The sequence below is a fragment of the Stegostoma tigrinum genome, chromosome 20 (genome assembly GCF_030684315.1).
Source record: "Stegostoma tigrinum isolate sSteTig4 chromosome 20, sSteTig4.hap1, whole genome shotgun sequence".
Taxonomy (NCBI): Eukaryota; Metazoa; Chordata; class Chondrichthyes; order Orectolobiformes; family Stegostomatidae; genus Stegostoma; species Stegostoma tigrinum.
Genome location: NC_081373.1, coordinates 9,622,057 through 9,634,075, shown reverse-complemented (window position 1 = coordinate 9,634,075; position 12,019 = coordinate 9,622,057). Strand labels below are relative to the sequence as shown.

The window sequence follows — 12,019 nt, the reverse complement described above, 5'->3', positions numbered from 1 at the left end:
TTCTCCAGCATCTGCAGTTCCCATTATCTCTGAGGTACAGCTCTAAATTGGGTACAGCAGTACAGACACATAGTATACTAAGTAATTCAAGTTGACAGGAAAGGCTGATAGAGAATAAAGCATGTATTAGCTTAGGCTTTATTAATAGAGCACAAGAGCAAGGAGGTTATACTGTACTTGAGTAAAACACTATTTCATCCTCAGTTGGGGTACCTTGGCTAGTTTTGGATTCAGAAGAATGAGAATGCATTGGAGGGATTGCACGAGAGGTTTACGAGAATTGATCCAGAGATGAGGAATTTTAGTTATGAAATTAGATTGGAGAAGCTGGAATTGTTCTCCTTAAAGTACAGAAGGCTGAGAGAAGATATGATTTTGAAAGCTTCAATCAAGAGATCTGGATTGATTAAAGAGAGAAAATGAACTAACTGTGGTCACACTGAATGACAGAGGATCGAGGAAGGGCTTATGTTTTACTTCTGTGTTCTAATGCTCTGAAGTTCTTATTGTCTTGAGAAAGGACAACATTATTGTAACAAACACAAACGTTACAAATACTAAATACTGAGACAGGCAACTTAAGTGCAAAGTCACAAAGTCCCATTAGCAATAACAGCAGGCAAAGATTTAGCACACGTGTACATTATATTGTTAACTGTTTTAACAGAACCATTTGCACATAGGCTAAAGCCTCCACTAAATCAATATGGATAAGGGAGGGTCAAATAAAGTTAAGCGTTCACCTGCTTATCAACTGCAATTTCCAATCTTACGAGAGATTTTACTTACTTTTCCAGCTCTTTGTCCCTGAGTGGTGATCTCCAATGCTGATACTCCACAAAAATCAGAAAGAACAGTAAACAGAAAGTGAGGACAACAGCTACAAACACTACTTTCTGACGGGCTGTGGTGTTTCTGAGCGACAGACTGAAGTGCCAAGATGCCGGAAACAAACAAGAAAAGCCAACTCTGAAAGAAAATTAGAAAGCAATATTTTAATACTTTGAATTGAAAAAGCAAAAAATTGGCAATTATTACATACCATGATACATTTCACTGCCTCAGAACTTTGGAATCATTGAGGTTGAAATGCAATCCTGGTAGTAAAGTAAAACACATGAACATGTTGATACACAGTAGCTCCCACCAACAATACTGAAATACATGACCTTACCATCTGTTTTAGGTATCAACTAAAGATAAATATTGGTCAGGACACTGGGGCCTGAATTTTATGCCCCCTGCCTGTGGGCTAGAAGGCAGGGCTACATGCAATGCAAAAGTTTCTCATGCCCCAGAGGAATATATGCAGCTTTCTAATTTGAGAGCGATGACAAGTGGCAAGTTTAATCTGAGGTTCACCACACCTCAGGTGAAGGAACAAAGTTGAGAAGATGATCTCAACCAATTGTGGAACTCAGCTCAGGTTGTAAGCTTTACTCTGCAGCTCACATCAGCTGTTCAACCAACTCAGCGAACAGACTGTCAAAGGTATATACAATATTCAGTGATGGCCTCCCATCACTTACCCCTCTGATCCAGACCAGTCTGCAATGTTATTGTGGGTGGAGTATTTGGGTGTAGAGGTGGTGCCAGGCACCTTCCAGCTCTTGGGACAATTGATCCTCTCAAGCAGCCAGTTTATTGTCATTTAAGAGGCTCATCCTGCTCACATGAGTATCTTACCCACGGAGGGGGAAGCTCCTCTCTCAGCAGGAATTTCAGCAGTGTTATCTGCACAGACTGGTGTTGATCAACTGGCTAATGAAGCCACTACTGGTATGTGGTCAGGAAGCTGTCAAAAGCAAGGCATCCCCTTGGGAAGGGCTGCAAGTCTTGCCTTGAAGCAACTTAAATGCTCCCAGGGTTAACCCAGGGACATCAAGATTGTGAGCAACAAAAACAAAGTTGCTGGAAAAGCTCAGCAGGTCTGGCAGCATCTGTGGAAGAGAAACAGAGTTACGTTCCAGGTCCGATGACCCTTCCTCGGAACTGTGATTGTAAGCAAGTCCTCTACATCTAACGTTTTAACTGGGCGGTAAGAGACACTGTGCCCAAAAGACTTAGCCTGAAGAAATTCCTCGGCTTCTCTTTAAAATAGTGATCTAGGCACTTTAATATGTTTCTGAGGGGGTGGTTAGGTCTCAGTTTAAAGTTTCATTAAAAGACAGCCTTTCTGTCAGAGCAGCACTTGCTCACTTATGCACTGGAGAACCAGCCTAAATAATATGGAGTGGGACTGGAAACAAAGTCTTTCAGATTCAAAGGTCAGCAAATTGTGTACTGACACACATCAAGAGTGAATCATATTGACATTTGCCACAATTTTTCTTAGCTCTACTCTTAATAACTAATACAACATTACAATTGTATTTATTTATTTACTGAAGCCACTTGTGGTTGTTTGCACATTTGAAAGCTCAATGCATATATCTCAACTTGGAGCATGTAAAAGGATCCCTAGTCTCTACTTCTTAACCAGTCAACACCCCTACTGAAGGCTACAGCATCTATTTTGCAGGAGACGTGGAAAAATCATCCCTGGCACCCAGCTGATCAGGGTTGAATTAAGTTGGCAGCACTCTTAGACTGATAGCTTGTGAGATAAATCTTGGAGGGAAATTCCACCAAGTTTGATCAGTTTCACCTGCGATGATTCAACATCATCAGGACTTATCCTACACTCATTGTTCCTTGTTGCCCAATATTCTCACTACCGTCTCCTTGTAAATGCCATCTCAATTCTAAGCCCTGGGCCCCACCTGGGAACCTTTATTGTTCTTTTCAATTTTGACTTACTGTGTCATTTGCTTAGACCAAGCAGATGGGAGTGTTTGCTTTGTCAATGGTTGTCGAAAGGTGAATAATTCCTTGTGCATAGAGCACTGGAAGATATTTCACCACGTCTTAGAAACAGAAGTCTTTGGGCTGCTTTTTAAAATTGAAGCATACATATCTTGGTCTGTATTAGCACACCGAAAATATTCAGGAAACCCTAAATTGTACCGCGATTTCCCAATGGTGCTAAAATAAGCAGGCAATTAGGTTGGCAGGGTGCCGTCCCATTATCTTATGGAACTTCCTGTCAGCATGGGAAATTCAAACCGTTATTTTAAAAAGTTACAGGGCCATGTGAAGTCAAACAAAACTTAGTCTTCAGAACTAAAATGCTTAAAAATGATTGAATGTTAGGATCCTGTATACAGATGCCAGACATCAGTCGGGGTGGACAGACTGTAAAAGGCAGTTTCCATTATGGTTAGCTATTGTTCACCATTAGAATAGGTTGCATTATATTGATATCTGTAGCATTCATCATTACGTTGTTTAATCATTTGCATTTTGGGAACTGAACTATCTATTCGTTTCATTATCTTTCAAAACTTTTCAAAATCCCACACTTCACAATGTTGGATAATCGAAATTCCACTAGTGTGCTGATCCTGCACTATCAGTTAAAAAAAATTGCTCTTTGAAGCACAATAAATAGTTTCAACATTTACAGACGTGTACGAGGCCAAGGTATAACACAGACAGAGTAGAAAAAAAAAACTGAATAGTTCTACTGATCTTTAATTATCAAACCAAATGTGTTAAATCATTAAGAAAATTGTAGCATAAAAAGTTTCAGCCAGCTATAAGTCTTTTGAAGGAGTTGTCCAGCTTACCTAGCCATATGGTAAAGGCACAGCGTCTAGGTAGGAAGGGCTTGAATATACAGCTTCTATGTTAAGCTTCTTGCTTGCAAATGTCACCTCAGCATCTTCAGTTGATAGGCACACTTTGTTGACAGCAAGGCTCAGACCTGCCCCTTTTTTCTATGCACAGTTCAAAGGCTGACTGATAACAGGGCAGAAAAATACATAAAGAGAGGGAGAGAAAGTTAGAACTCAGGTCAGAAAATCAACAATAAAACACATTGAGCCTAAAACAATAAAGACTTAAATACTCATAAGAATCATCATCAATTTCTCCATTTATTATTATCTCTAATTCCGTGTTACCTAAGCAGGTGATCATAGTAATCCATCGCTAAGCTATTGGCACTTAAGCGCCAAAACAGTGATTACTAAAATGTTTGCGAGATAACAAAGTGTGGAGCTGGATGAATGAAGGCCTGAAACATCAGCTTTTGTGCTCCTACGATGCTGCTTGGCCTGCTGTGTTCATCCAGCTCCACACTTTGTTATCTCGGATCCTCCAGCATCTGCAGTTCCCATATCACTAAAATGTATGCCACTGGTTAGCAAAGCTATACAAAATGTGAAATGAGCACTGGATTTTATTCCTCGAGAGATGGAACTGAAAAGCAGCAAAGTTTTACTAATGCAGCATCAAACCTTAGTTAGACCAAATTCAAGAGCACTGTATGAAGTTCTCGTCACCGTATCATAAAAATGATATGCAGACACTGGAGTGGTTGCAGAGAGAGTACAAGGATGATACCTAAGGCATTTGATAAAGTTCCCCATGGCAGGCTGATGGAGAAAGTGAAGTCACATGGGGTCCAGGGTGTGCTAGCTAGATGGATAAAAAACTGGCTGGGCAACAGGAGACAGAGGGTAGTAGTAGAAGGGAGTTTCTCAAATTGGAGACCTGTAACCAGTGGTGTTCCACAGGGATCTGTGCTGGGACCACTGTTGTTTGTGATATATGTAAACGATCTGGAGGAAGGTGTAGGTAGTCTGATCAGCAAGTTTGCTGATGACACTAACATTGGTGGAGTAGCTGATAGTGAAGGGGACTGTCAGAAATTACAGCAGAATATAGATAGACTGGAAAGTTGGGCAGATAAATGGTAGATGGAGTTCAATCCAGGCAAATGCGAGGTGATGCATTTTGGAAGATCAAATTCAAGGGCGAACTATACAGTAAATGGAAAAGTCCTAGGGAAAATTGATAAACAGAGAGATCTGGGTATTCAGGTCCATTGTTCCCTGAAGGTGACAACGCACGTCAATAGGGTGGTCAAGAAGGCATATGGCATGCTTTCCTTCATTGGGCGGGGTATTGAGTACAAGAGTTGGCAGGTCATGTTGCAGTTGTATAGGAGTTTGGTTCGGCCACATTTGGAGTACTGTGCACAGTTCTGGTCGCCACATTACCAAAAGGATGTGGATGCTTTGGAGAGGGTGCAGAGCAGGTTCACCAGGATGTTGCCCGGTATGGAGGGTGCTAGCTATGGAGAGGTGGAATAGATTAGGATTATTTTCATTAGAAAAACGGAGATTGAGGAGGGAACCTGATTGAGGTCTACAAAATCATGAGGGGTATAGACAGGGTGGATAGCAAAAAGCTTTTTCCCAGAGTGGGGGACTCAATTACAAGGGGTCATGAGTTCAAAGTGAGAGGAGGAAAGTTTAAGGGAGATATGCGTGGAAGGTTCTTTACACAGAGGGTGGTGGGGGCCTGGAACGCGTTGCCAGCGGAGGTGGTAGACGCAGACACGTTAGCGTCTTTTAAGATATATTTGGACAGGTACATGGATGGGCAGGGAGAAAATGGACACAGACTGTTAGAAAATAGATGACAGGTTAGACAGTGTATCTTGATTGGCGCAGGCTTGGAGGGCTGAAGGGCCTGTTCCTGTGCTGTAGGTTTCTTTGTTTAAATGTGTGGTTATTCATTTCAGAAAATTAATGAAAAACTTGTCAAAGAAGAATTGCTCCTCTACTGGAAAAATGTCTGAGGGGTGAGGTCATTAAAGTTATGAAAGATTTTGATAGCGTGAATACAACATTTCCCTTCGTAGGGAAGAACATAGTGTTAGGAATACTCAAGAAACTCAAATAGTGGTGAGAATGTGTAAATTGAATTAGCATTTTGTGGGAGAAGCAAATGGTTGAGATATGTCCGAAGGGAAACTAGACAAGTACGTGAGAGAGAAGGGAAGAGACAGTAAGGATGCTGGATGTATATGAGAATGTTGGGATGTGCCTCAAATAGATTGATTGGGCTGAATAGCTTATTTCTGTGCTGCACCTATATGTTCAAAGTAATCATAGGCAGGATAAAAAATGTTGGTGCTATGGAACAGATGATCATCCATGCTAGAAATCCCAGTATAAGCTTCAAACATTGTGCCTGGTTGAAAGTGAAACTGTCTCCACTGTAGTTCATCAGTGAGCCCCTGTCTTAAATGTCCTCCTTCAGAATGGCATTTGACTGCACCCACTCTCAGAGAGAAAGAGCAGATCTGCAGGTCTGTCTAAACTTCTGCCACCCAGGCCTTGAACTGAATTCCCACCTCCAGGTGGACAAATGAATTCAGAGGAGTAAATCACTCAGCCCCTTGAGCTTACTCCAACATTCAATAAGATCTGGATTGGTCATTAATCCCTCTTCCTTATAAGCTTTGAACCTTCTTCTTATCACAAATCTATGTTTGCCTTAAAACATTTAAAGACTGTCCATCCACTGTCTTTTGAGGAAGAGTGTCTGTCTCATGATCCTCTTTGGGAAAAGATTTCTCTTTTTCTCTGTATCAAATTGGCAAACCTCCTTTTTTTAAAAACCATAACCTCTAGTTCTGGAAACTCCCAAAAAGTAAACATCCTCTCCACAACTACCTTGTCAAGACCTCAGGATCTTGTCTGTTTCATTCAAGTCACCTCTAACTCTTTAATTCCAGTGGATACAAGTCATCTAACTTTTCCTTACAAGTCTTCTAACTTCTCCTCGCAAGACAACCCACCTATTCCAGTTAGTAGACGAATAAACCTTTTCTAAACTGCTACCAACAGATTCACATCCTTTCTTAGTAAGGAGACAAACACTGCACTGTGCTGAAATGTGGTCTCGCCACTGGTCTGTTTCAATGAAGCACAATCTCCATACTTTTGTTTGCAATTTCCCTCACAATAAACAATAACAGTCTAATAACGTTCCTAATTACTTGCTGTAGCTGCATATCAACTTCTGTTAAAAAAAATCACTTGTGGTTCGTCGATGATGAGCCAGTATTTATTGCCCATCTCTAGCACCCTCGAGAAGGTGGTGGTGTGCTGCCTTCTTAAGCTGCCATAATCCACACACTGAAAGTTGACCCATGATGCCTTAGGAGAAACTTCCATGACTTTGACCCAGCAATACTAAAAGAGTGGGGATACATTTCCAAGTCAAGGTGTCTTGAAGGGGAATTTGCAGGTGGTGGTATTCCCATATATCTGCTGCCCTTGTCCTCCTAGATGGAAGTGCTCATGGGTTTGGAAGATGCTGTCCAAGAAAGCTTGGTGAATTTCTGCAGAGCATCTTGTGGATAGTACACGCTGCTGCTACCGAACATCAGTGGTAAAGACAGCGAGTGTTTATACATGTGGGGCCTATCAAGAGGGCTGCTTTGTCGCGGATGGTAGTGAGCTTCTTGAGAGTTGTTGGAGGTGCTGTCATCCAGGCAAGTGGGGAATATTCCATCACTCCTGACTTATACCTTGTAGGCATTGGACAGGGTCTGAAGAGTCAGGTGGTGAGCCTCTGAACTGCTCTTGCAGCCAGTGTTTATGTGGTGAGCCCAGTTCAATTTCTGGTCAATGGCAGCCCCTAAGAAGTTGAAAGAGGGGATTCAGTGACGGTAACACCATTGAAGACTTTAAAAATCGTAAAAAGAGCAAAGACCAGAAAAACCAATGCAAGAATAGATAGCAAAAGCTAGTAACTAAAGTGATTGGCCCCTTTAGAGGATGTGACTGGGGAGTTAATAGCGAGGAACACACGTTGCATTCACAAAAGCAATATTTTGCTTCAGTTTTCAGTGGTCACTTGTACCATCCCAATAGTATCAAGTAATACAATCATCATTGTGGGTAGGGAGGAGGAAGTATTAAGCAAACTATTGGGTTTGAAGATAGACCCCCTTCCCCCCCGGGCTTGATGGCCAACATCCTAGGATCTTAAAGGAACTGACAGCAGAGATGATGCATCCGTTAGTTATAATCCATGCTGCAACTGTACAGAATGCTAGTACGGCCTCATTTGGAATGTTGCGTGCAGTTCTGGTCGCCCCATTACAGGAAGGATGTGGAACCATTGGAAAAGGTGCAGAGGAGATATACCAGGATGTTGCCTGGTCTGGAGCGCAGGCCCTATGAAGAAAGGCTGAGGGACTTGGGTCTGTTCTCATTGGAGAGAAGGAGGCTAAGAGGGGATTTAATAGAGACATACAAGTTGATCAGAGGATTTAGATAGGGTGGACAGTGAGAATCTTTTTGCGAGGATGATGACGTCAGCTTGTACAAGGGGGTATAGCTACAAATTGAGGGGTGATAGATTTAAGATGGATCTCAGAGGCAGCTTCTTTACTCAGTGGTAAGGGTGTGGAACACCCTGCTTGCTAATGTAGTTAACTCAGCCACACTAGGGGCATTTAAGCAGTCCTTGGATAAGCATATGGATGATGATGGGATAGTGTAGGGGGAGGGGCTTAGATTAGTTGACAGGTCGGCGCAACATCGAGGGCCGAAGGGCCTGTTCTCTGTTGTATTGCTCTATATTCTATAAATGTCAAGGGACAGTGGTTAGATTGTCTCTTATTGGAGATGGTCATTGCCTGTGCCGCAAATGTGACTTCTGCTATTCATACACTGGGGTATCAAGATCCCTCCACATATCAGATCTCCATAATTTCTCACCATTTAGAAAGATGTTGTCTCTAAGGTTCAAATGTCTTTGGAATTCCCTTCCTGAAAAGGAAATAGATGCAGAATTTTTAGATATTTTCAGACAATGGTAGAAAGATGAAAAAGTAGGAGGTCCCCTAACAACTTGCATCACTCCACAATCTTTTCTCACTGGCCCTCACCCACTGACTGTCATCATTCCCTCAATGATTGTATCTTTGCTGACCCTCATCTCTCCTTTACTGACCACACACATCAACCCTACTTCCTTTCCCCATTAATTTATTCAGCCTACGCCTCCACTGACTAACTTTCCCATTACACTGCACCCCTCACAAATCTCCCCTCTTCTCCATGACCCCATTTCACACTATCCATCCCTCAAGAGAACATCACACCCAGTAGCCATCTTCTCCCAACCACTGGCTGTCACCATCTCCCCTCCCCAATGACTGTCTCCTCCATAGATCTTCTAACCGCCTCTTTCCCCCAACTGATCCACTTGCTCCCCTGAACTGATCCTCCTCCTCTCCCCCAACTGATCCACTTCCTCCAAGATATCCCCCTCGATCCTCCCTCTCTCCCCCTTCCCCCCCACTGATCCTCTCTCACTAACCCTCCTCCTCCTCACCCCCTCGATCCTTACCCTCTTCGCCGCCCTCACTGACCTGACTCGGGAACCAGGAGCAGCCCCAGGCCGCCACCGGTCAGATCCCGGGGCCTGAGCCTATCGTTATGGGTCAGCAGACCGAGCTCCGGCCGAATAGCCGCCTATTCCCGCCCCTTTCCCCCGAGCAGCACCAGGAGCCGGAAAACAACGTTACGTCACCAGCACCGCCCACTCCTATCGTAAAACGTCGCCCGCTGTCTGCAATCCGGTTTCCGGCAGCCGGGTTGCTAAGGGTAGTTTGTAGGTCAGAGTCGGGTGCAGTTGTTCGTGATCTTCACCAAATCCAGCAGGAGATGGGGTCTGTCTATTTATTTTCGTCAATTTGAGTTTTAGAGCCTTGTTTTGGTGATGGACTAACAATACACCATTCCCCAAATTCCAGCAATTTCAAATGTTTCGTCCATGTCTTTGCATTGATGTAGCGCCTCTCTCATGGTAAAGCATTCTCAAAGGATTATGTGGATATACTCAGATAGCTGAGTGTCATTATTTAGTTGCTTTTTAGAGGAAGTAAGAGGTTTAGGGAAAGAATTCTGTAGGTTAGAGCCCAGGCCGCTGAGACACAGAGGACATTCGGCCCGTCAAGCCTGCTTCACATTCTATTTGATCATGCCGAATCTAGGCTTTGACTGCACTTACTTGATGCTCTGAGAGATCAAATGTTTGTCAAACACCGAACCTTAAACATATTCAACTGTGCAGCATCCACAGCCCTTCAGCATTGTAGAATTCTGAAAATGGGCAGTGGAGTCATTTCTCCTCACCTCTGTCGTAATTGATCAACTCCTTCTACTGAGACTGTGCTCATGTGTCTTGGATTCCCAACTTAGCATTTACCCTTTCAATGACCAACAAACCCTTTTCTAAAATCTGAACAACTCAAGTCCAAGTTAGTCTGTGTCTCGTCATAACACAGCCACCACATTCCAGGTAGAATCATTAATTGTTAGAAACTGAAGGTGTACGAGTAACTGGAATTGGAAAAATAAAAGGAGTTTATTTGTAAGATGTGGGGGAGGTCTATGGAATAGCAAGGCACAAGGCGATGGAAAGACAGGAATTGTAAAATTGTTGCCAGGCCAAACTTTGAGCCAGTAGAGATCATTGAGCACAGGACCATGTGAGAATGGGACTCAGTTTGAGTCAGGATCTAGGCAGTAGAGATTTGGATGAATTCACAGTTAGAGATAGTGATGTACATGTGATTCAAGCATCCTTCCATCTGGAGGTGAATCTGGAGACAACAAAGACATAAGACTGGAGTTGTTGATTGCTTTGTATTTCAATGTATAAGTAGGAATGTAGAAAAGATTTTTCCTTAACAGCATACCTTGTGTGTCTGAGACTGCTGTTTAGGCTTACTAAGTTTAAGTAGAAAATGGACAGTGCATAGAAGGGTTTTAATGTTTTGAAAGGGAAGGCCTTGGAGAAAAGATTGACTGGAATGACACTGGGCTGGGGAATCTTCCATTATGCGGTAAGAATTAGAGAAGCTAGACTTGTTCTCCTTAAATCAGGGTTGTTTAAGAGGAGATTGACTGGGGTGGGGGGTATTCAACAGATGAGCTCAAATCGATGAAGGGTTTTGATAGAGTAAATACAGCATGGAAAATTTCATTGGTAAGAGGGTTGGTAACCAGAGAATGCAGATTTAGAGTACTTAAGAAATGAACAGAGGGAAAATATTAAAATGTATATTGTGAATTATGATGATCAGGAATGTGCTGCTTGAATCAACAATTGAAGCAGCTATTTTAAAAATTGGATACATGCCTGAAAAATCAAAATTTGATGGGCTGTATATAAAAACAGGATTTAAATAAATACTCAGTAACACAGAACTTAAACATTGCTAAAAAGAGAATACAAGTTAAAGGTTCATCTGTTCTCCTTTTAGCAATTTTAAAATCAGGATTGGGATTAATTGTATCCTTCTGAAATGACTGGCACAGGCTGGATCACTTCTTTAATGTTCTGTGTGAATATTGTCAATTTTCCATCAAATAGCCAAATCATGAAGCACAATAAATGACAGTAGATATTGTCAATTCAACATGCAGTGAAGACCTTGCTCAAAAAAAAGTTATACATTAATTACATATGTTGTAAACTGCTTTTCACATCTGGTAGTTGTGAAAGACAGTGTATAAATGCAATCCTTTTCTCATCAGAGTTTTAAGTAGATGATTGTGGCCTTTAATATTACTTAACCCAACTTTCCAGCTGGGGAAATAAGCTCCCAGCAGCTACACTGTCAACTTCCTTAACTGGGTTGTATGTTTCAGTGAGTTCCTTCTCGTTTTCTATGAATTCTAATCTTGTCTCAAAAAACAATCCCCTTATTTCAGGAATCAATCTAGTGGACCTTCACGTATGAGTCTACAGTGCAGTTACCTATAAGAAAGTGTATGTCTCATGCGTGTAATAGGAAATAGCGTGACCTCAATATGTATCAGTGAACAGCAGCCCTAGTGATTCGCAAACCCTGGAGTTTTGGGAGTTAATAGCAGCCCCTTGTGTATACTATTGGGAATAGCAACCTTCAAAAATTACAATTGTTATGAGCACCGTGTATAACCATCTCTTTATGTATAGGAGTGAATGGATCTGAATGCAGTATAATAGAATGTTACAGCCCAGAAATAGGCCATTTGGCCCTCTCCGGTCCTTTTTGACAAAATATTGATCGAATCTGATCTGTTCTCTCATTCACAATTAAAAACTTGATTGTTCC

General features: G+C 42.1%; 1 protein-coding gene across 4 annotated transcripts in view; it reads right to left on the bottom strand.

Annotated features, from left to right (window-relative positions):
• Nucleotides 1-9,406, bottom strand: part of LOC125462028 (ectonucleoside triphosphate diphosphohydrolase 4-like) — an 84,674-nt gene extending 75,268 nt beyond the window's left edge. For 2 of the 4 annotated variants that reach the window (XM_059652991.1, XM_059652994.1), the window contains exons 1-4: nucleotides 9,284-9,406; nucleotides 8,628-8,678; nucleotides 3,669-3,840; nucleotides 790-969 (exon numbers count right to left, since the gene is read on the bottom strand). In XM_059652991.1, coding sequence (XP_059508974.1) covers nucleotides 790-969; nucleotides 3,669-3,676 — 188 coding nt within the window. In that variant the 5' untranslated portion in view covers nucleotides 3,677-3,840; nucleotides 8,628-8,678; nucleotides 9,284-9,406. Of the gene's footprint in view, nucleotides 1-789; nucleotides 970-3,668; nucleotides 3,841-6,935; nucleotides 7,383-7,429; nucleotides 7,540-8,627; nucleotides 8,679-9,283 lie in introns of those variants that run through there. The other 2 variants (XM_059652992.1, XM_059652993.1) reach the window with 2 other exon arrangements.
• Between the last annotated feature and the right edge of the window lie 2,613 nt (nucleotides 9,407-12,019).